General features: G+C 34.8%; 2 protein-coding genes across 7 annotated transcripts in view; both read left to right on the top strand.

Moving 5' to 3' along the window:
• Nca (neurocalcin homolog) overlaps positions 1 to 27,565 on the top strand; it is a 430,495-nt gene that overhangs the window by 369,568 nt on the left and 33,362 nt on the right. The gene's annotated exons all lie outside the window — the stretch shown is intronic.
• Positions 1 to 27,565, top strand: part of LOC141449705 (neuronal calcium sensor 2) — a 419,318-nt gene that overhangs the window by 369,377 nt on the left and 22,376 nt on the right. For all 5 annotated transcript variants that reach the window (XM_074119368.1, XM_074119367.1, XM_074119369.1 and 2 more), the window contains one exon: positions 9,810 to 9,953. In XM_074119368.1, coding sequence (XP_073975469.1) covers positions 9,810 to 9,953 — 144 coding nt within the window. The remainder of the gene's footprint in view (positions 1 to 9,809; positions 9,954 to 27,565) is intronic.

Below are 27,565 nucleotides of genomic sequence, written 5' to 3'. Positions count from 1 at the left end.
CTTCGAAAAATTTATAAATGTCAGTACACATTTTCGCAAAATAATATCAACGTTCTCGATATTATTTACATTTTACATCTTGGTAAATTGAATCCTTTGAAATAGTTCAGATAATAGTAAATTAAAATTAATTTGAATGACAGTAGTAGGTTAGATAGTCTTGTGTTCTAGTTTTAGATAATTGAATTAGTCCTTGAGACTTTGAATAGCCTCGTATAGTCTTTCCTGACAACTTTGTAATGATACATTCAAGTGGGTTATTAGCCTAATATTATTGAATTTTTGAGGTAATTAATAAAACAAATCTTTAAACCAATGTTTCGAACTATATTTAGCGCATCTTGAGGGCTACGGTACAAAAATCCGAAATAATATACTTATCATGGGAAAAGAGGAAGATAAGTTTGGAATAGAAGGGAAACGGGCGGAAAGAAGTATTTTAGAGTGGAAGATCCGCTTGAGTTAGGCAGTTGTTATCAAGTTGTACTGATGTGAAGACGTTCATTTTGTTTGGGACAAGATTCTCGCAAATATTTCCTAGGCGCGAAACTGAAAAGCTGCGATATTTTTTGGGGGGTTTTGGATTTGATTTCTGTCTTTTATTTGTGTATGAGTGTTTGAATTTAGACACAGTAACCTTGAACTTGATAAGTGGGTCATAAGAGTCTTATGATTGCTCCACGGGTAAAGAGCTCCAGACAAAAGGTAGCTGAAACATCCTGCAAGTTAGTACATGCAAAACACAGACAATGTTCCTTAAAAGAAAAACCTCCTCATCTTTGTAGACTGTTCAGAAACGAATATTGGCTTGGCGCCTCTGTAATCGGTAGTCCAGGCTTAGACCGCTAGTCCCTTACTGCACACAACTGTTGTTGGATAGTATAACTGAAGTGACTTTCTGCTTCTTGAAGGGGTCATAGTTTCGTATTTGAGTTTTCATTTACTTATGAATTATGAGCTGCTTGTAAGATAAGATAAGATAAGATGGTAGACGGGACGGGACCTATGCCCCATGGCACTGCAGCCACAAAAGACTTATTGTGCCAGCCCCTTCTTAGTTCTAGTAAGCGAACCCTCCCCTCAGAGGTTGAGGACCTTCCCTACTAGTTCTTTTTGCGCTACTATCTCCTTCGGCCTCAACGTTCCAAAGGTTTCATAGTGCAAACGTTCGATTGCAACGCAATCGAACAACAGGTGAGAGGCCGTTTCCTCCTCTTCCTGACATAATCTGCACAGCGGCTCCGAGCTGATAAGCCCCACCCTGCACAGATGCTTTTTAAACCTACCGTGCCCCGTGAATAGGCCTGTAACCAGAGTAATCTGATTTCTGCCCAAACACAGGGTCTCTTTGGATCTTTGCTTACACAGCCAACCCTCGAAACTACCCTGAGTCTCACTACCTCGAGTCCTAGATAAACCTCGAAGTTAGTCCCCTTCAGTCTACTCAGGGCCTGTTCCGATATTTCGAACACAAGAGTTTGACCCTTGGGCTCGATTTTCCTATTTAGGAGCCTCCATTCCGCTATATCCAAGCCCTCGTTTTGAACGAGGAGCTTGTCCAGAATAACGGACGGAGAGGTATTCTTGAGAGCGCCCGGTACCCACATAGCCACCTTAGCCGCCCTCACGATATCCCTGGCAGGACCCACCCTCAGCTTAGCCCCTTCACCCAACTGGAGCTCCGGAACCACCCTCTCTAACCAAAGTCTCGCATCCTCATCCTCGCAAGCGAGAATGAGTGCACCTTTGGAGAGAAAGCAGCTCCGAAACCGGGGTCCGATGCTGCCAGTACACTTCTCACTACAGATCTCCTCCACCAATTTCTGCTGAAGGAGATCCGCTTGCTCCTCCGACAAAAAGTCATTCGGATAGGAGTCAAGAACGATGGCCATCTTTTGAGCGCAGAGAGCGTCCCTGAAAGAGCCCGTAGGCCCTTCCTCTGGGAGTTTCACCCTCTTGCTACCCTGTGCCACCGCCTTCCCCGATGCCGAACTTGGAGTACTGACCTCCGACCTAGGCCTCTTAGGGGTCTGACTTGTTTCGGGAGGGAGAGAACTAACGCCTCTCACCTCCTTCCCAATGCCTGCCCCATCCGAGGAGGTCGAAGGAATTATACCTTGCCCACCTGGCTGGTTTACCACTCTGGAGGTCTTCTTCCCCTTCCCCCTTTCCCTCCAGTCTTTCCCAGGAATCCACTCCTTCCCAGCCTCAGCGACCTTAAGCTTAGCCAGCTTCCTCCGCTGAGCTCCACTCGGCTTCCTAGATGTGATGTGAATACCCTTTAACTTCTGGGAGACTCCAGCGACTGCCTCTTTACCTGGGGGGTCTGCGTTGCCGCTCCCTCCAGAAAGACTCCCCTGAGGTCCCACCAAATCCGTCTTAGGGCCTTTCACACTTTCCCCTTTCGGTTCTATTCCAGCCTGTGCACCTTCCTCAGTGACCTGAGGAACACCACTGGCTGTTGTTTTACAAACTAAATTTTGATTGTAAGTGTTCATCTTGTTCCCACGAGAAGCGGGGGATAGACGGTCACCTGTGACAGACCCCCACTGCCACAGGAAGGCTACAATACAATGGGGTTTCGCCCGGTGCCCCAAGGTGATCGTTACCGCACATATTTCATGCTTGTAACTACACTCAAATTTCATGAGGATTTTCTAAATTTCTAGTAGTTAATCCACTTCATAACCTATTTTTTTATTACTCAATATTTTAGTTTTAAAATTAGGCTAAATATTTCAAGTAGATTATACTTTAAAAATTAACAAGTCGTTATTCTCCTTAATCACATTTTCTTTTTAATAAACCTGTACTGTGAAGTGCCTGAGTCTCTACAAAAAGTTACCACCCACCCAAGTTACTACTTATACCAAAATACCAACAAAGTGCTATTCTAACATCTACTCCTAAGACCAATTATCACTTATGGATTTAAGTTATGGGGATCATTCAGGGGCTCCAACTCTCTCCAATCTCTTCACTTAGAATTACTCTTTGGATAACTAAAATGTTCCTTTTTATGTATCCAACATAACCATCCGTTTCGAACTCCAGATCCCATTCATTAAAAATCTTATTCTGAACACTTCAATCTCACACATCATCGCAATCTTTTCATTTACCAACTTTCCTCATCACCTGTTCCTGATAATACCCCTTAACCTCTGAGGCAACAGTGGCTAACGATCTCTTTAAAGTGTTAAGAGAAGTAGTGAAGTTTTTGACATCAAGGTTATCCTAAATCTATCTTTTGAAAGAAAGTTATTTTTTGGCCCCTACCAACTTACGAGGTGTGGCTATTAAATGACGAGACTGATGCTACTACAGAAGAACTATGCATGTGCCAAATCCTAACCACCGACAGCTGTGCAGCGTAAAGCCTTCTCTTTTGATTCCGGCGTTTCACGTGTCGGTAGAAAAATCTATCTGACCTGAACCGTCGTTTGTGTAAAAGGTGTTAGTTTCGTTTTGCCGAAAACATGATACTACACATCAAGTAGAGCAATGAATTGTCGTGAAATTTCACATGAAACTTGGGTAAAACCGCTACTGAAACTTATCTCTTATTAAAAGAAGTTTATGGCGATGAATATTAATCACATGCGCAAGTTTTTGAGTGGTTCAAGCGTTTCCAAGATGGCCGAGAAGACGTCGGAGATGATGACGGCCCAGGTCATCCTTCCACGTCCAAAACGGATGAAAATATCGATTATAATTAATCAACATTACTACCGTGAGGTGCTTGCTCAACTCCGTGAAAGTGTAAGGAAAAAATGACCCGATTTGTGAAAGAACAAGTCATGGGATCTCCATCAAGACAATGCGCCGGCTCACACTGCATTGTCTGTCAAGACGTTTCTAGCCAAGTTCAACATCTCAGTTTTAGGCCATCCGCCTTATTCGCTTGATCTGGCCCCATGTGACTTTTATCTGTTCCCCAAAGTTAAATCTGCATTAAAAGGAACACGATTTCAGTTCTTTGAAGCTGTGAAAGAAAAATCGGCACGCGTCATGCAGGAGCTCACGGAAAAAGATTTCCAGCACTGTTTCGAACAATGGTAAATTCGCATGGAGCGTTGTAGGGATAGGGGAGGGGTGTATTGAAGGTGATAATAATTAAATATGTATAAATTTAAAATAAAATGTTTTAAAGCAATAGTCTCGTTATTTAATAGCCACACCTCGTATACTGTAACAACGGCCAAATATCCAATTCATCAATTATGAATTTCTCTTGAAATTTTATTTTTAATACTATTACACTCTGTGCAGGACTGGCATAAGTCGTGAATAGTGGCCGAATTAGTGAATCCCACAATAGTTTATATACGTACTACTCGTACTACTTCTGAAGAAACTATCTTCGTGGTTGTCAAAGGGGTCTACCAGCTTTGATGTTGGAACAAATAGACTAACAAAGCTGATTAAAACACCTGTTTGCCGGGGATCTTAAAGGAGCGACGATAGTATTATTAGTTCAAAGTTGTCGAAGGCAAGTGATAAAGGACACTGTAGGGCAAGTAAACGACTAATAGTAGAGAGGAGAGATGTAAGAACAAGTAATGGGTAAATGGACTGGTAAGAAGTAATTAGGGCAAGCTTTACAAACGATATTACAGTAATTAAAGTATTTACATTGCAAAAGCGGAGTAAACATCCAAAAACCACGTTTTTAAAAAAAGTATTAACATAAAATTGACTCCTTTAAGACCAGTTCCTCATCACGCTAAATCATTTTATTTCTGTTTATTTATTGTCTGTTAAATTTTTTCTTTTTAAATTCGAAATTTACAACTGCATTTGAATGCCCAAGTAAATGTGATGCACTTAGTTGGATATTTATCTTGATTAACTTGAATGTTATTCATCCATTGACTGACCAATTATTACGTTGCGGAATCATAGTCGCCGAAATCGTCGTTATGGATTTCCAGTTATACGAGAAGAAAGTGTCAGTGCTAAAGGGTGGGCTTAGAGTGTGGAGTGAAATCTGTTGTAGAAGGAAGCGGCAAGTCTTGGACGGAGGGAATGTTGAGATCTGAGGAAATATAAAGTTGAATAAATGGTATGGACAACTGGGATGATGTGGACTTCAGATAGAAGGAATGGAATTTGGTTTAGTTCTAATTTGAACGTCCATTAGTAGTCATAGAGTGGTTATTAAAATAGACTGTAGAGAAAAAGGAAACGTTTTTGTCTTCGGAGTGTTTAATCGTGTTCCATGTAAATCCGTTGTCTACAATTAAGTCGCAAGTTTGTCATGTGGGATGAATATTCTGTTTCGAGAGATAGGAAGGAAGTTTTTGTATAAATTACAGCTCTAATTAGTGCTTCGAACTTGTTTTGTTCCTCTTTTACCGCTCGGCAACATTTCTTAAAAGTGGGTCATTTTGCATTTATTTATTTATTTATTTTTTTACAAAAATGTTTTCTGGTGGGTCACATCATTACTACTTTAGTTTACATATTATCTCAGAGTACAGAAAATAAGAAAATTTCACAGATGGTATAATCAAATATGCCTTAAATAGATAATTACAAATATATTATCATCAAATAGTTAATTATATCTTGAAAGAAATCATAAAATATTAGCAGACAAATAAAAACAAGTAAATAAAATGAATCCCTACTTAATTAAGAATATTTAATCAATTTAATGACTTCCTTGATGCTGTTTCATCTCACCTTACAGGTTTGAGGTATTTGGGTGATAGTTGGTTGGTTTTTAAAAGAAAACCTGATTCTCAATTTTCGTAAGTTAACCTGTTTCGCGATGAACTGAGAATGGATGTCATTTGGAAAAATACTTGCTTCACATGAGTGAAACCGAAGGAAACTTGGAACCAAGTGATGCCCAAACATGTAGCAATCATGCTTAAATGATTTTCATCAGTGCTTTCAAGTTCTCTTCTAAAAGAATGTTTACTGGGTCACTAAAATAATTTTCCCAGTGTATCATAGGGTGCTGACCACTATCGAGGAGACTAAATTTCTTTTCATCAGTTGTGAAGTCGAGAATGTAAGGAATGATTAGCTCACATTGCTCTTGTCCGTAAGAGACTTACCTCCTAGGTGCTACACCACCTTTAGCAACAGCAGAGCTCCAAATGTAGTTGCTGAAAGTAGAAACTTAACTTTCCTTCTTTTAATCCATCTAAAAAATCCATTTCACGTACTTAACCGGAACTTAGTTTGTGCTTCTTACGATTTTTCTTAATATCATAGATGCATTCACAAAATTACGTCCAATAGAAACTTTTTTTTTTTAACTGAAAAGTTGTTGACTCTTGCATTTCTTTAGAAATCTCAAAACATAGAAACTCAAAATGAAAACCACAGTTTTTACTGTAAGTGAAACAAAGTTGATACGAACAATAGGTTCCTAATTAAGTTTTTAACTTGGAAACTAATTACTAACAGTTCCGCGGCTGTCATTGAGTGTAGGGTTTTTTTGTTCAACTGTTCATAATTAATTGTTTGCTTGTCTACTTCATTATTGATTTTGAACTGTAGTACAGGGTATATCGATCTCTACTGCAACTGGTCATCGTTAAAACCGTTGGTGTGCAAGGTGTTAAACACGAACACAACCCTTTTTTGTTATTTACATCAAACAACAATAGGGCGGTACAAATGGTTCTGAACAACGCTAAAATAACATTAAATTAGTCGAAGAAATAGAATCTATAAAGAACCCATTGGGTAAATTCCATGAGTGCAAAGAGTTGCATGTTGATGTAAATTAAACGTAATTATGTTTTGGCATAAAATACATTAATTAGATATTAAAACTTCTTTTTTAAATTTTATTTACATCTAACAATTACATATTATTTAATCAAACTGACTTTGATTTGGCTAAGCAACCAAAAAACCGTGAGAAATGTGGCACCAAGTTTTTAACATTGAAACCTTTGGTGCCCCAATAAAACACTATTCCGTTAGCAAAGGTAGAATATTTAAAGTTGATTATTGAGAAAACTTGGCCTTAGACCCATGAAGAATATCTGGATAAGAAATGTCCACCTTGCAACATCCCTAGGTACACAAGCGCCACTTCCTCTTTACTTCGAGATCTATTGAAAACAATAAGGAAGTTTTCCAAAAGAATTTTCGGGTTTTAACTAAACTATAGGTGGAGGTAATTTGTATGTTATCCTGTGCAAAAAAAAAAGGTGACGAATGAGCAGAAAAGTCTTAGCAAAATTGCCATGATGATAAATGTGTGTTGGATATCGTTTAAATTCTCTTAAAGTTTCGAGATTTTCATCTTTGGCTGCAAGTACTGGTACAACTTATAGGGAGCTTCAGTATCAGGGGAAGAGAAACTTTGCAAACTATTGTTATTTTGGTATTGGCAGACTTGCTACTTGCGATGTAGTTAAAACTCCATAAGAGATTTACTTCCCTAAAGAGGAGTTTTACAGCTCTTATTTAAAGCACCCTCAATGGCTTCTTTGAGACTCAGGACTACCCTACTACTATCTGCACTCACTGAAACAATGAAATCTAAATTCTTGCTGCTTTGAATGTAAATCACTACTTGGTCTTCCTTCCACACAAGTTTTTATCGTCAAGCCTAACAAATAAAAGCCATCCTTAAACTGCGAATCAAGTTAATTCACCTCAACTGAAATGCAATTGGCTTGCAGTGCCTCAGACTAGATGGATGGGCGCTTTGTTTTAGATAAACGAATTGAAGTGGCTATTTGTTTCTTACTGCTATCTAATTGATCACACTCAATACCACGCTGACTATCCTATTGCCTGGATAGCCATTTTTATCTACTTTAATTCAATCTAAGAATACATGAGAAGATGGCTCCAGCTTAACGTGCTTGCGCCTACACGAAGAGATTCATAAGGAACTGTATGCCTAAAGAATTTTTAGATCCAACGAACATTGTAGGCCCTGATTACTGTACCAGTGACTCAACACAAAAATAAAAAATTCTGATCTTAAATGTGTATTTCAATAAGTAGGCTGAAATCTTAAATTTCTGTACCTTTACTACAACCACTGGTAAAACCAAAATTTCTTTGGCTGTTAATTATGTTCAGCAATTTCTGTTTTTTCCCTCCATTTCTGACTCCAAAAATTTTATTTCAATTTTACAAGTCACACCTTTTTTTTCTTTTTTAAATTCATGAAGCGCCAACATTGTTGCCTGGAGTCATTTTTTAGTGTACTGCCACCTTTCTGACAGTGGTCTCTCATTACGAACAACACCTTCTAACAACGGAAAATGAGGGTGCCACAAGCTCGTAGAAGAAAGATAAATTTCTATTTAACTACTTGGTTATTATGTAGATTTATGCTGCATTATATTTCGTTTTATCTTCACTCCGATCTCTCTGCTTTATATTATTTTTAATTACCATTAAAACACCATTCACCTCTATAGAAGCGCCTGATGAAGGGTACACTAATGATACTCGAAACGTTCAGTAATAAAGAAATTGGCCTCCAAAAATAAAAAAAAAAGACTCTCTTCCAAACGTTCTCATAATAGTTTAATGCCTGACGATTCACTAACCAATAATAAAATCAGGTTGTAAGGCAAATTTTGGAATCTAGGACAAGGAATTCATTCTATATATGGGGCTTGATCCGCTGGAAATAAGCCAGAAAATTGTGCATCCATTTTGTTACCATAATGTTATGTTTTATTCATAACTTGATGACGTAATTCTGGATAATAATTTCAGTTTTTTTTTTATGCATCATTATTTTTAGGTTAGGAATTCTTTTTATTCTATTAAACATTTTATATTTTTTATACAGTTGTTTTCTTTTAAGAATTATTAAATATTTTAATATCTTATTCGTTGATATCTTTCATTAATCGAAATATTATGGGAACGGACATTGTAAGGAATTTTTTATTTATATTCATATTTATTTAGAGAACCTGTCCGGCAGTGTACTGAAAAAGAGCTTAGGAATTCAATGATCTCAGATGTTGATGTGCCTTAAATTAAATTAAATAATAAAAAAATTAAAAGTGATAATTCTTTGGGTTTTCTAAGAAAAGCAGAAGCAACAATTCTTACCGCTGGAAAATGCAATTCTGTCAAATTTCTATTAGCCTGTAATAATTTAATCCTAGAACGCGGAGCTCTTTGTCTCGAGTAATTAATTCGAGTCTAATGAAAGATTCTAATCTCTGGCGTAATTATCTTCTTTTTGTATTTTTTTAATTAATGTACATGATTTCACAGTTATTCTCTTAGGATAAAATGTTCTACAAATTAATGACCCTTGTGATTTCTGGTCCTCTGTACTTTATTGGGCAATGGATCAGTTTGTCCCAAATTCCACTGATGACATATTCCTCTTGTAGCTCTGGTTATCCCAACCCTCTCCGGTTCACTGCCATGATGTAATTTTCCCACCAGCTTTATTAAATGTGTACCGCATTAAGTCCTGTAAATTACATCTAGCCCGAAGTTAGTCCTCCTCTTGCCTCTACCACAGAATTACATTGACTTTCTCCACAGTCTTCGTGTGTCCAATGTTTCTGCTCCATTAATCTACTTAGGACGCCTCCGCTCTACTTCCTTGGCTATTGGCAAGGCTACAGAACTTTTAGAGTAAGTTATCTTTTTTGGCAATGTTTGTTTCGTATCCACATTTAATGAAATGGATTCAGTGAAAAAAAAAAAATTTAACAGATTTCTTTTTCTCACCGTACGCAATAAATAGGCTACTTTCTTGCAAAATTGAAATGTTTATTTATTATTCATCTTGAGTTTATGAAGGTAATTTAATAATAATTATTAATAAAAAACCATTAATGTTACAGCAAGACTGTCCTAACGGCCGACTAACGCCCGCCAAATTCGTAGATATGTACAAAATGTTCTTTCCAAGCGGAAACGCAGAAGAATTCTGTGATCATGTGTTCAGGACATTTGATATGGACAAGAACGGCTATATCGATTTCAAGGTAATTATTTCAAATAAATATTTTATTAATTGATTCATTTATTGGGGAAAAATATGAAGAATTTATATATGATTTTAATTAAATACTTAATCCAAGAAAGAGAAATTATTGCCAATTTCAGTTTGTATGTTTTAATTTTGCTAAGCTTTCGATATGCAGGCTAAAAATCACTTTCAGAGCTGTGAAACGTCAAAAAAGAGAACACTTGAGGTTAACATACGAGGGGCGTTTGAAAATAAAAACTACTTAATTTTTGGGGGTAAACCTTTTTTATTTTTCAACATAGTCTCCTTTTAGGCTTATACACTTCGTCCAACGCTGCTCTAGTTTGTTGATCCCTTCCGAATAATAGGATTTGTGCAAGTCTGAAAAATAGCCATTCGTTTCTGCAATCACCTCCTCGTTTGAATAAAATCTTTTTCCCGCCAGCCATTTCTTCATATTGGGGAACAAATAGTAGTCCGAGGGAGCCAAGTCTGGAGAATAGGGGGAGTGTGAAACGAGTTGGAACCCTATTTCCATTAATTTTGCGACCACAACTGCTGAGGTGTGAGCTGGTGCGTTGTCGTGATGGAAAAGGACTTTTTTGTGGGCCAATCGTGGGCGTTTTTCTTGCAGCTCGGTTTTCAAACGGTCCAATAACGATGAATAATATGCACCTGTAATAGTTTTACCCTTTTCCAGATAGTCGATGAGGATTATTCCTTGCGAATCCCAAAAGACAGTCGCCATAATCTTTCCGGCCGAAGGAACGGTCTTCGCCTTTTTTGGCGCAGATTCCCTCTTGGTAGCCCATTGTTTAGATTGTTCTTTGGTCTCAGGAGTGTAGTGATGTATCCATTTTTCATCCACAGTGACGTAACGACGCTTAAAGTCCTGCGGATTCTTCTGGAACAGCTGCAAACCGTCCTTGCAACACTTCACACGATTTCGTTTTTGGTCAAGCGTGAGCAATCGCGGCACCCATCTTGCGGATAACTTTGTCATGTCCAAATGTTGATGCAAAATATTATGTAGCCGTTCATTCGAGATGCCCACAGCACTAGCAATCTCACGCACCTTCACTCTTCTGTCATCCATCACCATATCATGGATTTTATCAATGATTTCTGGAGTAGTAACCTCAACAGGGCGTCCAGAACGTTCAGCGTCACTTGTGCCCATATGGCCATTCCGAAAATTTTGAAACCACTTATAAACTGTTCTAATCGAAGGTGCAGAGTCACCATAATGTTTATCAAGCTTCTCTTTAGTCTCCTGAGGCGTTTTGCCTTTCATAAAGTAGTGTTTAATCAACACACGAAATTCTTTTTCGTCCATTTTTTGAAAATCACTCGTCTTCCTCGATTCAAACGAATGCCAAACACAAAGAAATAGACCGATCTGGCTGAAACTTGGTGTGTGTTCTTCCAAGAGATGCTACTAACTAAACATAACCTCGATACGCGCCAGTAGTGCTATCTCTCTGACTTTGCACGGACTTTTCAAACGACCCTCGTAATTAAAGATGTTATATATTATAATTTTTTTTTTTTTTTTATTGATTAAGTAACAATAACAATCGGTTATGAATACCTAATTTAAAACCATTTTTAACATTTTTTGTTTTAGATAGCTGTATGTTAATCTCAATGTTTAGCAATTGTTTGTTTATTTTTTTGCGACTATTTGAGAATTGAGTGGCAGGCTTCAAAATTCCTGTTTTTGAATCATGTCAGTAATGCCAATCATCAAAGATATGTTTTCCTGTTTTCTATAGATACTTGGCGTTGGATTGTTAGCATCTGTTTTGAAATATAAACTGTTTTCTGTCTGTGATATAGTAATCATTTTCTTTTTGTATATTCGTCTCTTATTTTAGTATTTTTGTCATGTGAGGACTTTGCTTTAGTGTTCTTTTTTTTCTGTTTTGTTTTTGTTGTAGGTAGAAAGGTTGGTGTCACTGGGCTGTTATTTTGGGTCGGTTTGATTTTTTTTTTTCGGAGTTGAGTGGTAAAGACTTTTTTGCAGTTTGCTTTGATAGGTAATTGTTGATTTACTTCAAAAGGAATCTACTACCTCCTAAACACATCAACTACGCCATAAAAACATACTACAAAAAATCTACTTCGTAAGAACAACAAATCAACTCAAAAAATTGCACAACAAAACTCACAGAACAAAAAACTCATAATAAGAAAATTATTTGTCGAATGTTAAACTCAAATGAAATCTTTTCTCAAATGAAAACGTGTTTTACAAAACTCTGAATGTAACATAATCGTTAGGTCAAAAGCTTGGCAAAAGTAAATAAATATAAGACTGACATTGGCAAGGATTTCGACTCCTTGGATGAGTCAATCTGCCACCAAAAAAGAATAACTAAATACTTTGTTCGGATTCCGGAGTTTTATATGATTTTAACGCAATTCATTCTCATTTAGTGTTATTTTTTTTAATGCCTTTATGTTAGAAATTGAATGTATATATAAAAATATATATATTTGTTTTGAACTATATCTTATTTACAGTGACAGCTGGACCCTTTACAGTGACGTCATTTATATTATACATTGTAAATCGTAAAACTGTACGATCTTCAGAGAGTTAATTTAAATACTACAATTAAAGCGATTAATTATTTATTATTTTTTCTATTTTATGTTTCTGTCTGCCATTAAAAAACACTCCTGTTTCTAAACCACCATCTTTAATCTGTTAAATCGTGGACATTAACATCAAGCGTTTAATTGCCACAGTGGTAAGTCAGTCAGAATAGGCTAGATAATATACCATTTCAGTGGAAATCATATAACAATTTTCCTGAAATCTATTTCCAAATATTTCTGGATATTATAAATAATGGCGATTAGTTTCTGAAAAAAGCTGTTGTTAGTTTTCGATGGGTTAGTTTACACAATTGTAGTATACATATTTAGCATTATATTGTTTTCGTCACAATAAAATAAAGTAAATAGTGAACGCTTTCTTTCCAAGTTCCATGAACTTGACGCTTCCGTTTAGACATTTTGAAAATCACTACTCGCTCGAGCTATGCAGACTCAGGAAGTATTCTCATTGTAAATGTCACATGTTTGACGAATTGTGATCGTATTTAACTTCTTAAATGTCAGGCTTTATTTTTATGCATTGCTTTATTTAATGTTTCAAACATGATTAAATTCTCAAAATACTAACTTTGAACAAAATGGTAATATAGATTTAATATATTCTTAATTTTGCAAAATCTACTTTCATATCTTTATTAAAACTGTCCGGTAGGACAGTTGTATAAGGGTTGACCATCAAAAACTGCACGAAAAAGTGTAACGTTGAAAAACACCCAACTTTGACAATTTTTTTCTATTTTTCTATAAAAGATAAAATTCCCAAATTTTCTTTATAATATAGGGCAAATCCTCCTTTATAACTGTAATTTTTTTGCAACAACCCATATCTAATAGGTTTCGAGAAAAAAGTGGCCGAAAATGAGCAAAAACGGCTTTTTCAAAAAATGTTCTTGTTCTTGTTCTTCTTCTTCTTCTTCTTGTTGTTGTTCTTGTTACCTTTTTTGTAAACAACGTAGCGCCTAAACGCGTGAACCGATTTTCATGAATGAGGTGTCATTCGATTCGGAATTTTATGTAGATGTGCCTTTTGGGGGTCTCGGCCCTGTACATCGAATGGGAGAGGAGTTAGCCCCCTTTATGTAAGGCCCCCTCCAAAATTATTATTACTAATTACTCTGTAAATCTTGGCCCGATTTTGATAAAATTTGGTAGGATGATAGGGTTAGGGCTCCCCTACCTAACAATAAAGCGACGATCTGCTCTTACACTTGTTAAGGGGAAGTATAGCAATCGTTTCAAATTATCGACACGTGAACCGATTTTCATGAATGAAGTGTGATTCGAATCGAAATTTTGTACAGATTTGTACTTTAAAAGTCTCGACGCTATGCCTCATAAGGAGGGGAGTTCGCCCCACCCAAATAAGGCCCTTTCTAAAACTATTATTACCAATATTTCTACAAAGCTTAGTCCGATTTTGATAAAATTTAGCTCAAATAAGTGGTTAAAGCTCCTCTACGTGGCTGTGAAGTGCCATCATGCTCTTACACCTACTAAGAGGAAGTACTGCAATCGTTAAAATTATCAATGAGTGAACCGATTTACATCAATGAATTGTCGTTCGATTCAAAATCTTTGCCTTTTAGGGAGAAGTACTGTAATCGCAGTTTATTTTTCTTGCTCCTCTTAAAAGGAAGTACTGAAATCGCAGTTTAATTTTGCTATTTACGTACAAATACCTTCCTATTTTATTCAAAACGCTTTCTCAAAAAAATGGTTATTGAGGATGGTTTGGGGACCGCAACTATAATCATTCTTTAAAAAGATCTCTCCAGTGGTAGTTACGGTTCCGATTTAACACCTTATCAGGTTATAATGATAGAATAGCTTATTCCAAATTTTAAAAAATCTGTAAAGCAGACGTAACTTTGCAAATAGACAAAAAGGAAAATCTATCCAAAAGGTACAAAAATCTCCTTAACAAAAACTTACAGTTTTAAAAGTTAAGTATAAGGGTTGATTAAACGCCAAAAGGTACACAAATCAGCAGTTCCCAACATTTCATTAATACTTCATTGATATAATTTAAGTAATTTTACTGCATTAACTTTTCCTTCACATTTTTTAGAATTTATTAGATGTCACAGACCCTTATGCTGGCCAGTTCATTCATAATATTTTTTTATTATAATTATGATAAAATGAGTGATGAATTATTCTGAGTAGTCACATATACATGCATGTTAAAGTAGAAAAAAAACAAAGTTAGAGTCGGCTACTGTTTAAATTTCAATCACGGAGGATTCAAAACAATATTTCAGTCTTAAATTCGTCTTACCGAAATATTCGTGAGCACAAATAACATACATTTAATAACAAGTAGATTATTCAACAATATTTACTCATTTCTCAATTGTAATTTAATTTATTCCCCCTAATTTTACTTATGGTAAAATACTGGAATAATTAGCTGTCCTAAAAATATGCATATCTTTATTTTCTTTATTTTATATTACATATATATAACATTGTGGGAAGAACACCTAGATTGAGAATGTAATTGAAGAAAACTATATTATTTGCGATAAAGCCAGATTATTTATTACTTATTATTACAAACGTTTGACTACAACATAAAATAACGAATTACTTTAATCGAAGAATGAACTTAAACCAATGATTTTTATTTAAAAATAAAAATAAATGCATAAAATCATTGATGTAAAAAAAGTTTATGAATTTTTTAGCCTCTTATTTTTTTTATATTTTTTATAACGTTTTCTTTTTCACCTGTGATTAATAGTTTGATTATTATAGATAAATAGATATTACAGTCAATCTAAGTTAAATGGTGTGCTACTTGAGTAAATATTTTGTAGACGAAAATGGCCAGCATAAGGGTCTGTGACATCTAATAAATTCTAAAAAATGTGAAGGAAAAGTTAATGCAGTAAAATTACTTAAATTATATCAATGAAGTATTAATGAAATGTTGGGAACTGCTGATTTGTGTACCTTTTGGCGTTTAATCAACCCTTATACTTAACTTTTAAAACTGTAAGTTTTTGTTAAGGATTAACTTTTTTCAGTTCTCTAACTGCATGAGGGGAAATATTGCTATCATCACATTCTTTCCAAATTTATTTTTTTAGAAGGAAATATATTATATTTAGAGTTCTACTGATCAGCAAAAATGTTTTTTAGAAAAATAAAATATTGAATACAATTTATATTCAATCAATCAATCACTTTATTTGCACAAAAGATTTACATCTTTATGGCAAAGAGTTAAGGTCACTTGCTTACAAGAAATAAAACAAAAAAAAGAGTTTGGAGTTAAAATGACGACATAAATAAATATGTAAAAAATTAAACTTAACATTCAAATAAACTTTCTACTAAGAAAAATCTTAGAGATCAAAACTTAACGTGGAAATGGCAGTCTTCAAGACTGAGATCCAATTAAATAAATGGCAGGCAGGACGAAATTTTTTTCATTTGAATTAATCACTGTAAACATTTTGCTGTGGTAGCCTATCATCCGCCATATTCAAGAGGGTGCCATACCAACTTAGCACATCGTATGTTTGAAGATTTTAAGCTTTGTATGTCACCAACCTAGTTCCAGTCTGAGTATATTATAGCAGATAATATGCTGGCTAGAATTTTGAATAGCTAGAGATTTTTCATGTTAAGAAAAATGGTATGTGAATGAAAAGTTAAATAATTTTACCTACTTGCGTCTATTCGAATTCACCAAGTAGTTTTCCATTTCCTTAGATTTATTCAGATTTTGGATATTGTTGGAAATTTGATCTTAGATTTATTCAGATTTTGGAATTGTTGGAAATGAATAGGTTTTATTGGCTAAATATGTTTATAAAAGCTTGCAGTGATTGTTAAGTAGTTTTCTCGTTTTATAGAACTAATTATAACCACAGAATTAAAGTCGTATCGTGCATAAATATTGTTTAAATTATGAAATAATAATTCATTACCAGCTATAACTTTAAATTTTAAATTATGGAGCACTCAGATGATAGAGTAGATGTGTGAAGTGGAGAATGAGAGAGCCCGGGGAACAAATTGATATATAAACGAAGCGAGAATGCTACTGGGGGCAAGAGGAATGGACAGAGTAGTGCCTCCAGGATGCTTGTAACTAGAACCAACGTCACTCTGCCCCCGCTTCAATCTTCAGTGAGGGTGGTCGAAGGAAGGAACAAATATTTGAGGGCACAGCCAACCTAGGAGAATAGATGGCGCCCTGAAGAGAAAAGTGAAGGAGAGAGAGACAAAGTGAAGAGTAGGATGGGCATATACGGTATACTAATTGGGTCAGCAGCAATTTCCTGTAAGGGCCAGTGGCCCGCAACACTCCGTCCTTGCTGCTTCATCAAACCAACCTCTTGGGCACCCTTCTATACTTTGTTTCATCACGTTACACTAATTTACTAAAAACTTATCCTCACAAATATTCAATAATTCTACATTTTCATACCCTTAATTACTTTAATCCAATTAAATCTTAAGCAAGTATTTTCTTTGTCACAAATTGATGAATCTAATGGTGAACTGCTCAAGTTGGCGCTGTTACAGTAGTTTGGTGTGAAAAGCTCCTCAATTGAAATAAAATTATCAATATTCAATTATTAGCTGTTGTAATGTAACCCGCCATATTTAAATATGAATTGAAAATAATACCAATAATAAATATTTATATTTATATAACTAAATATGGCGGTAAAAATCACAAAATAGGCCCCACGCCCGGGTCGCTATTCTGAAGAAGTACCGAATATTCTAAAAAACAAAACATTTAGTACGTTAAGCCAATCCAATTACAACCTAGAATATCTTCAAATCTTTGATCCAATCTCTTTACCATATGTTTAACTTATGTTGAATGGAAATATTATATTAAAAACAATCCGCACAGTTGAGGTTTTCAGAGTTAAAATGTAAAATTATCTTTGAAACATAATTAAACCAACCAAGTTTGTACGGTAATTTGAGGGCTATCTACATATTGACCAATTGTCGCTTAATCATAAGTCACTTCCTTCTATATGTGAATGATATTATTATTTGACTGCTTTGTTTAAGATTATTAGTTTTGAATAGATTTTAAATAAATCTGAGTATAAGAGGGTCTCGATTTATCTGTGTAATCCGACGTCATTGCAATCACACTCTCTTATTTTGACGTTGAAGCTGCGAGAATCTATTTATATGAATTATAATTTAAATCTTATCACCCATTATACATCCTAATTCCTAAAGAAACGTTTTGTTTTTGGTTAATAATATTAGTGATAATGAAGTGAAATATGTGCCATTAGTCAAATACTACGATTCGGCCGTCCTGAAATGTGAAAAGGCGTCCTGTTTCTTCGAAGCATCATAATCAAAACGTTACAAAGAAGGAACACAAAGAATTCAATTACCCTAATGGGAAGAACGGTTTGTTTCGTTTTACCAAATTGTTTACTTGAGTTTCTCACTGTCTTTATCTTTTTCTTCATTTATTTTCGGTACTCTTTTTGCAGATTGATGTGTGTTTCCTAAACAACTAACATTATTCAGTTTGTTAGGATCGTATGTCACGCTAAAAAGTAACTCATTAAACCTCCATAAAGTTGCCCAGAAACGACTTTTTCCAGAGCAATGCGTCTAATAAAAGTTAACAGTAATGTTAAGTAATGCATTTACTTAAAATTAAAGAAATCGTAGGAGAAATTCTACGAAAAGTGATAAAACTATGCAACAAAGTGGTACTTCTGGGTGAGGAATTTTCCCCTAAGTCGAAACTTTAGTAACCACTTTAGTTTGGATGGGGAAATAATCGCGTCTCTCCCATTACCAAAAGTAGAAATAAGACGGAAATTCTAGATTCTGATGTTTTAATTAAAACAATGGCACCCCAGAATACAATAGTAGGAGAAATGGCGTAAGATTTGTTTGTTAAGGCTCTGTTAAACTTTGTGGAACTGAATTTTTGTTGTAGTGAGCATGCTTGGTGTTTATATTAAGCTTTGTAAGCTCATTTCGCCGTCCCAGTTCTGTGTTGCATGGCAGGAAGTTCAACTTAATGGTGTACTTATTAATATTTCAACTAATTTGTGCCTCTCCAGCTCGGCCTCTAGAACCCTGGAAGGGACTGGGGCTAGTTTTTACTGCCGCACTCTGTGAATCCATATTTGGTAGAACCTAGGCAGATACTCCGCAGTCTTCCAAGCATCCAACGTCTCCGCCATCTTCATATACTGAGGCAAGGTTGCCTAGGAGATAGATAGTAAAACTAAATTTTCTGGACAGTAGGACAAATATTTATTCTGAATATTTAAGGTGGGTCTTAAGTCTCCTCATCAAGACAAATGCTTTCAAAATGGGCTCACTCTATCCTGGATGCGTGGAAGTTATGATGGACCATGAGAAGACAGACGTACTGGCCCGGAAACATCTGATTTATCTCTCATAATCCTTGTAATCTGCCGCTGCAGGATTTGGAATTTGACGAAATCAATCTACAAGTCCTGGATACGCAGTGTATGTAAGACCTGGGAAAATATTCCTTCTTAAAGTTAATGACCGATCGGATGAGCCAGAGGCGAAGGGTTGTAATAATAGTCTTTGAGAGTCTACTAATCGGGTCCTGCAGGTTTAGCAGACCTATGAGCTTGTTGGGTCAATTCGAATAATGGTTTTCACGGGTATAGCTTGATCGAAAAGGAAACTGCGCTCCAAGTGCGTGATTTTTCTTCGGGAGCTTCTAGATTCTGGGCATTACTAGCACTGATTTGCTTAGAGGAAAAAATTGCGGAGCCCAAAAGTGAGAACAGCAACCCTTGCAAACTCCCAAAACTTACAAAAAAAGTCCCAAAAAATTACAAGATTTTTTACAAATTCATTCAATATCCGTATTCATTTCCTAGATGCTAAAACCTAAGACTTTTTGATAATAATTCTTTAATTAATAATTATTCCTGTTTTTCCACTCTTTTAGAAAAATGGTATTGAACCCAAAATGCATTAGGATGTGTGAAATTGGGTTTAGAATACAATAAAATTAGAGTCCAAACTTCACTGGTAAGCTGGAGTCCAAAATACTTAATTTTCTTAAATGTTCGACGTTTCAGATACTTTTGGTGTCTTTCCTCAGGACCTGGTTTGTGGAGTAGAGTTACTGTAATTTCAACAACGCCAAACATTCAATTTATGCACCAGTTCATCATAAGATAACCTTTACCACTGCATTTTTCTTAACAGCTTTTGTCAGTTGGTGGAGAACGTAGTCATGGATTTTGTTTGCAATTCATTGGTGCAAAGCAGCTTGCAAGATAATGAATGAATTTATTTAGTTAATGTGGGAGGCAGCAGGCTCAGATTTGATGGGATCTGCACTGGGTCGCAGAATAAAGATTGCTGCCTTCACGCTCGTATTCAGAATACTCAACTAGGGCCTCTGAGTGCGCTCTCTGCGAACTACCAAAACTTAGGGCTTCCCTCTCTCCACTAACCCTTCAGCTATCGACAAGTTCGTCTGATAACTGTACATATCTTCCCAACTTAACTAAGTGTCTTTGTTGAATCGAAAAAGCCAGTATCAGTTATTTTAATCAAAGTATACTAAACACTAAATTAAAAACTAGGCCCGCTTATTCCCTGTATTAATGCTAACCATTTCCATTGTTTCTGCTGTAAAATTGATTGAGTGCATTAAATTATTCTATAAATTTACTCTATTTATTCTGTTGAATAAATTTATCTAATATGCACTGCAGGTAGACAAACTGCAGCAGTTCACAGTTTTTATCATCTCAATGCGGATGAGTGTAAAGCACACTCAAAATACAAAACGCTACTTTGCAACAAGTGGATAGATGCCTTTAGAACCTCTTATAATTTGAAATACTAATTTTGTAATTGTATATTAGAATTTGAAAATTAAAATCAACAGGTTCAAGTTCAAATGAGCATCAATTTTTTTTCTAAAGCCACGTATCCACTTGGTGCAACTAGGTGTATTGTTGCAACATCACTCATTGTCACAAAATGGTGCTGCAGCTTGTTTTCATTTTGTCAGGCTGCATAGAACTGATGCTACACAGTATGTTCCGCTTTTGTCAGCTAGTATTACATTAAAGAGAATTAGCCATGGTCACACCTAATCATTTAGCATCAGCTACCATATTTTTTCCAGGATGTTTAGAGTTCAGAATAGAATTTCATATATTTTCTACATTGACCCGATTGACTGTTCATTCCTGCTCTCCATAGAGTTTGGTTTGGTGCTTCAACACCAGTTAACATCTGGCTGTATTGTTCTGTTAATTTATTAAATTAAAGTCTTTCATAATTATCGTTTCGGAAAACAATTTGTGTGTCGAGACTTTCATTTTCTATTCATATTTTGGCGTTTTTTGATTATACTATTAACTGTGTAAAAACTAATTGTTAAAAGATGTAAAGTTTGAACTATAAACATTATTATTATTATATTTTAGACTGGTGGATATTTTTGTAGAAAACAAACAGTAATAATGATGGACCAGTTCAAAATAAGAGTAAATGTAGAAAAAAAAAAAATAACATAATTAAAACTATCCGATAAGACAGATGAATAAGGACTAATCGTCAAAAACCACCAAAAAGCGTGATTTCAACACCAAATATTAACAATTTTTGTAGTTTTCTCCTACAAATGATAAAATTCTCATTTAAATAATCAGTAACAATAGCAAAACTGTACCCTGTCATGTGGATTGTCCAGGTTAAGTTAGGAAAGAAAGATATTTAAAAAATCAGGGTATAAATTCCAAAAACCGACCCACGCTGCAAAATGTCGTTGTTTTGTGTAATTTCTTTGAGGAAAAAAGAAAGCTTTATTGCCGATTTGGCACTGATGCGTAGCTCTGTATCCGTAATAAGGCGGAACAAAGCAGCGTAACTCAAATTGATACAAACTGCCAATTTGCAAGAAGAAGCCTTAAGAATGTTTTATAATTTGAATTATGAAGTTCGAAATTGAATGTTATAGAATTTGAAACTTGAGACACTAAATGCGTTAATATTAATTTTACTGCAGAAATTGATGGAAGCTGCAGTTCTACTTTAGTGGTGTAAGATATCTGAGAATGTAATTTAACTTATTGTGTGCATTTTTGTGAGTTGGTGGCTGCTCCTCCAAGGACATCATTTCGTGAAGTATTGATGGCCGGCGACAAGCTTCATTACAGACAGAACTTACTGTCCTAAATCAATTTAAGTACTTTTGTTGAGTTAAGTTTTATCCTATACATAATATTTACGGGTATAATTCCCTCATCAATATTTCAAGAATTCTTGCCCTCCTAAACTAGAGAAGTCCAGAGAAGAAATCCAACAATTTGCTGAAGATGGAGAACTTGATGATTTACTGTAGATGGTCTATATTTTAAATATTAGCCTTAACTATCCATTTCTTATCAAAAAAATAAAAAATCGAATAAATAAAAGTCAACTTTTTATTTAGTTCTACTAAAGAGATTGTGAGATAGTTGGACCATGCCTAAAGAGAGATGGAAGGAGTCTTTGGTTTGGTAGCTCAAAATTGTTCCATTTTAAGATTTAGTAACTAAAGTAGAACAATCTGTTGATTCCAGAATGGCGTAGTAATGTGGTGGACTTTATTGGATTGCATTAATATATGTATTACTGACAGTTGTAAGAATTTAGTTGTCTGTATTATTAACATTGCGACTCACAAAATGAATCGCCGTCATTGCGAGGTGGTACCTTTGTTATTGCTTAGTGAATGTTGTGCTGAGACACATGGGCTGCTTATATGTGTAGTAACAGCACACATTCACATACACACAAAGCTGCTGCAGTGAGCTCTGTTCAGAACGGCGACCACTTATTGATCAGAGGGTCTGTGACCTTTCCTTGCACCTCCTCTCCACCGCTGTTCCATTCACTATCACTTGCCCCTCATACCCCACCCTAGCACAACATATATTCTACTATTGTTCTTCTTGCTTCATTATTCCTCATTAATATTCACACTCTATTAACTAATTTATTTCATATGGGTTCATTAAAAGATGAAAGCCGAAGGGAGTGTCCACCAATTGTATTCTACGATTGTGTTTCCAAAGTGTTATTTATGCAAAATATGAACTCATTACTTGAAAACATAAAAAAGGCTTATGATCTTCTGGTCGGTTCATGTAACTGTCCAGATGTCACTGCCTACCGATTTAGGTGCAGGAAAGGTTTGTTGGAAGAGGTATTGTACATGAATTGCTTTTGCAATGTTGATAGGTCTTATTTAATAAAATAGAATATATTAATATTGTGTTTTCCTCAAAGGTATGCATTTGGTTCGCTTATTGGCCACTATTTCAAGATGTAACTTAAACCTATGGCTCACTAGCGCCACCTTCTTTAAACCGATTTTTTGTAGAAACATTTAAATTAAAACATTATAAATACTTTTTTAAACAAATGCCGACATTTCTCTGTAGTTCCTTATACTCTCCGTAAGATTTAAATTTTAGTGTAAACAGGGATGAAAATAGACACTATTATTCTCATTGTAATCTTGGAGAGGTGGAAGATATCATCCATTTCATTGGGGAATGTCCGATTTAACAGGAGTTCAGGGTACAGTACTTGGGAAATAGAAAACTCAAGAAAAGTGAGATTATTCTTTATTTGAATGGCCTTGATTGGTGCAAGCTGTATACAAGTATCAATATCCACTTGGAATTATAGACATTTTTTAATAAATCATTTTAATTTTTAATACTGAAATATGTTTAGTTCCTAAGTTTGAATTAATGTTCGAATGTTTGAGTTGAATTTATTCTTATCGCTTTATAAGGAATCTAACTTTAGAAATAATCACTTCTCTAAGTTACCCTCAATCTAATATTCGGGTGAACTGATACAGTAGAAGTTTTTGATTTCACTGTACAAAATTCGAATAAAATCGTAGAAGTATTTTAGTGGGAAGATCTTCATGAAATACGGGAAATTCTGTGTAGTAAAGTAGTATATATGGTGAGCCGATATTCTTTGAATTAAGAAATTCAGTACAAAAATTGATTCCTACTAATGTCATCTAGATGAGGAGCCAGTGAAATGGTGACACTTTAGAAGAGAGTCTGGAAAGAATTGTCAAGTTGTATGTAGTTAGTACAACAAGAATAAATAAAATCATTGGAATGGAGAAAACTCTGGCAAACTAATTCAATGAAGTTGTTGATCTCTCAAATGCGTCCCAAAATGTTTTCATTATATTATTTAATTCCTTATTAATACGTAACAGTGCGGAGATTTCGCTTAATATTTTTTACTAAGAACAAGTTAAAAGCTGAGATTGGTGATAATTTTAAAACATCCAGTCTGCCAAGAGTACAGCACTAAAAAGGATATCATCAGGCATGTAGAAGAAAGGAATATATTATGGTGCGGCCACGTGGGAGTGTGAATGATGAAAGAAGGCCGAAGAAAGTGCTGATGTGGCCACCTCCAGAAAAAAACCGAAGAAGTGAGAACCTATAGCGGACCTGGCAGGCTGTGCGATGTAGGAGCCGATCATTGCACATCTCGATTAACTCCATAAAACAGAAAGTGGAGAAATGCGTTGAAATAAAGTACACTTTTTTTAATTCCGTTTATAATATAAATGCAAATAAATTTACCGTTTTGATTCAGCGCTTGCTACTGAATTTGAGTTGAATTATTGCAACGATTTACATTAGAGCACGGAGTTAATCAAAATGGCTTCTAAAATAAATTATTTATTATTCAATGGCCAAAATATTTTCATCGTTTAATAGTGTTAATTTTTATTATTTAGGAAATTTATTATAAATATAAAAAGCTTTTTACTCAATCAAGCACTTTGACACTTAAATTTAAGATATTTCAAAAATTGGAGTTATTCAGTTTACGCATTGAACGGCTCATTATACATATTAATGTGTACTAGTAGGAGATATACAACTCACAACATATTGATCACCAACTAATTCAGGTGTAGTCCAAGTTACTTTTTTCTTTTATCATCAACTTTTTACTAAAACTTTCTTTCAAACTAGTTCAGTCTTTTAATTGGATTCAAGACTTTATTGACTGGAATAGAATTTGAATAAGTAGTAATTGTAAGGGCGAGAGAAAGGCTGCAGATCTCTTCTTTCTCTTTTCAGGAAGCCTTGAAAGGAGAGGGCAGAAAAGAGGTTACAATAGAAACTTCTACACTTTAAGCAGGGCTTTGTAATAAAGGCTTCCTCTGCGTTGAATTAATCTCTGAGTAAAAAATATCAACTTTTAATAAATATCAACTTTACAAATAAGTATTCATTAAGAATTTCCAAATCTATTTACTTTCTAATCAATTACCAATAGATTGTAAACCTCAATTATTATAGATTTGTAACAATGGGTCATTGTCAGGACGAATTGTCATTGTCCGAAATTGATTATTAAAACGTTTTACGCTTTATAGAAAACCCTGTAAATTTTATGGTTCGAATAAAAATGATACATAATATCATAATTCACCAGCTAGATGAGAGGCGGAACCTTTTTTGACTCTGCTGTCGAGGAACAAAACCTGTTTCTGGACGCCAGTCAGCCGAAGCTATCAGAGAACGGTAGTCTTAGCAAGCTCCAAAGAAACTAGTCTAATGGGTGTCTCAGATGAAAAGTAAATAAACTTTAACCCTAAAATAGTTAGTAAAAAATTAAAATTACATGAAATGTATGTAGATAAGGAGGGCAAAGTAAATTTAGGTACCCACAAAGGTTGTTAAATGTTGCAACTGCACTGGCCAGTTTCTTTATTGACTGCATGGAATAGTCCAAAGGTCAGTCAGAGACTCCTCTAGCTTAAAATTGTAATAAACTAGTACTAGGATATTTCGGTTACAAATTCTAAGATGTCCAGATTACTGAAAATCATTTTACGAACGTAACTAATAAGATGATAATTCAAATTTAATGGATGTAAACAATCATAAAAAGTGATCTTGACATTGTATCATTGACTGCAAAACTCGTAATTGTTTTCCAATTCAAATACTTGAGGTTATATTTATTAACTGAGTGGTTCAATATTAATGACGGTACAGTATTCACAAGTTTTAGCAAAAATAAGGCGTGGTAAAGTCACGAAGTTCTTAAAACTAAACTTGTTTACAAAGTCTAAATTTGGTTTACTGTTTTTTATAGCATAATTTCTTAAAATTCGATAACAATTATTTTCACAAAACCTAACCCAACCGTGTAGTAATTGAATTAAAAAATTAATGAATAACTTGAATAACACTCGTAAAGTTCAGTCTAACATTATCACAGTCATAGAAGGTAGCATTAACTCGAAAGCAGTTCGACAACCATACTTCTCTTTTATTAATAATCTCGGTTTTTTTGTTCATATCTTTACTTGTTTAATTCTAATTCCCACTGATATTGTTCTCGGATTAGTTTGTCCGTGAGGTTGCTGTAAGATGGACCAACACTTAGTTTGTGGAGCGTAGAGTTATTATAAACTCTAAAGCAAAACATCTTCTGCTTGTGGTTGTACATTTATTTATTTTTCACTGCACGTATGAAGACTTCCTTTTGGAGAGAAGTTAGCGTAGGATTCCTAATAAAACAAAACTTTCTTAAGTAACAAACGATATCTTAAGTAATTTATTGCCGAATATAAAGTAACTATTGTATAAAATAAGAAACTTCTCTTACCAAAGTAAATAATCTATCTTATAGAGTCTATATGACTGTCTATAATATAGACGGACATAATTATAGATCAAATATTTTAAAAGCTTTTATTGATTATTAATATTTCGCATCTATTGAGTAATATTGTTCTTAACATTTATCAACTGTCTTAGATATCTATTATGAAATAGATGAGCTAACTTTCAAAAAAAATTGTTTTCAGAACATCTAGAACAGTTGTTCTTAACCTTTATCTATCCATGGCCTCCTTTTTGATCCTAGTTTTGATACCGACGCTTTGAGAGTGTTAAAATCTCTTGAACTATTGAATTGTGATACATTACTTTGAAGAATTAGAAATATTAATTTAAAAAAATAAATAAATAAATAACTCTGGTCTCAGATTTTGAAAATTTGCTACGAAAGATAAAATGACCGCAATAAATTTTATTTCATCTATCAATAAAACAATTTTTTTATTCTGTTGATTAATTTAGAAGTAGACTGAAAGTGTCCAAATTAGATTCAATTTGTCTTTAAAGGTATCCAATCGAAATATGAGTATACATGTCGCCGAGAGCTCATTCGTTGAGAGCAGCAATTGAACTTGTAAATTGTGAGGTTGTCCGTGCAATAGTTGGTCTTCTATGTGCAAGTTTATGTCTCGTTGACATCTACAGAAAGCTTTCAATTTTGGCCGCCATTAGGCAATGAAATATTACAAGAATATGTAGTAATAATAAAACTAAGAGAAGTATTAGCTGAATTAGAAGCGTATACTGGGTTCAAATGCGGAGATGCCAGGTTTGAATCCAGCTGCTAGCCGTTAGATTTTCTCTTCCCAATGGAAATGGTGATGGACACTATTGTCTTTAACGGAGCTCGGCAGTGCACTGGAAAAAGCTCCAGGCGCCAATGACGTCACATGTTGATGCGCCTTAAATTAATAAATAAATAAAAAATAATCGAAAGATAAAATTTAATGAAATTTTGAACAGAATGCAATCGGCAAGCAAACATGGAAGCTCTGAGAGAAAAATTTATTTTCCTTCCTTTAAAAATATTCTATTTAATTTTGTATCTTTTCTTTGTTTTCTATTAAAAATAATTGCTTGCGAGCGAATAAAATGAAAAAGTAAATTTATACTAAAAATTTTTATTTCAAGGTAAAATTCTGAGCTATCTTATTCATTCGCAATTTCCTCATTTTTTACCTTTCATTATAGAAGAACATTTCAGCATCCGGTTTCCATTTATTGATTTCCCGCCCGTCACTCGCGCAGATCAATACTTTTTTAACAGATCTTCTATTCGCCCAGCATTTATCTTTCTGCACCATTTCACTAG

The sequence above is a fragment of the Rhodnius prolixus genome, unplaced genomic scaffold, assembly GCF_049639745.1.
Source record: "Rhodnius prolixus isolate KJV_2025 unplaced genomic scaffold, Rpr scaffold_2, whole genome shotgun sequence".
Classification (NCBI taxonomy): domain Eukaryota; kingdom Metazoa; phylum Arthropoda; class Insecta; order Hemiptera; family Reduviidae; genus Rhodnius; species Rhodnius prolixus.
This window is presented reverse-complemented; position numbering and strand designations above follow the sequence as displayed.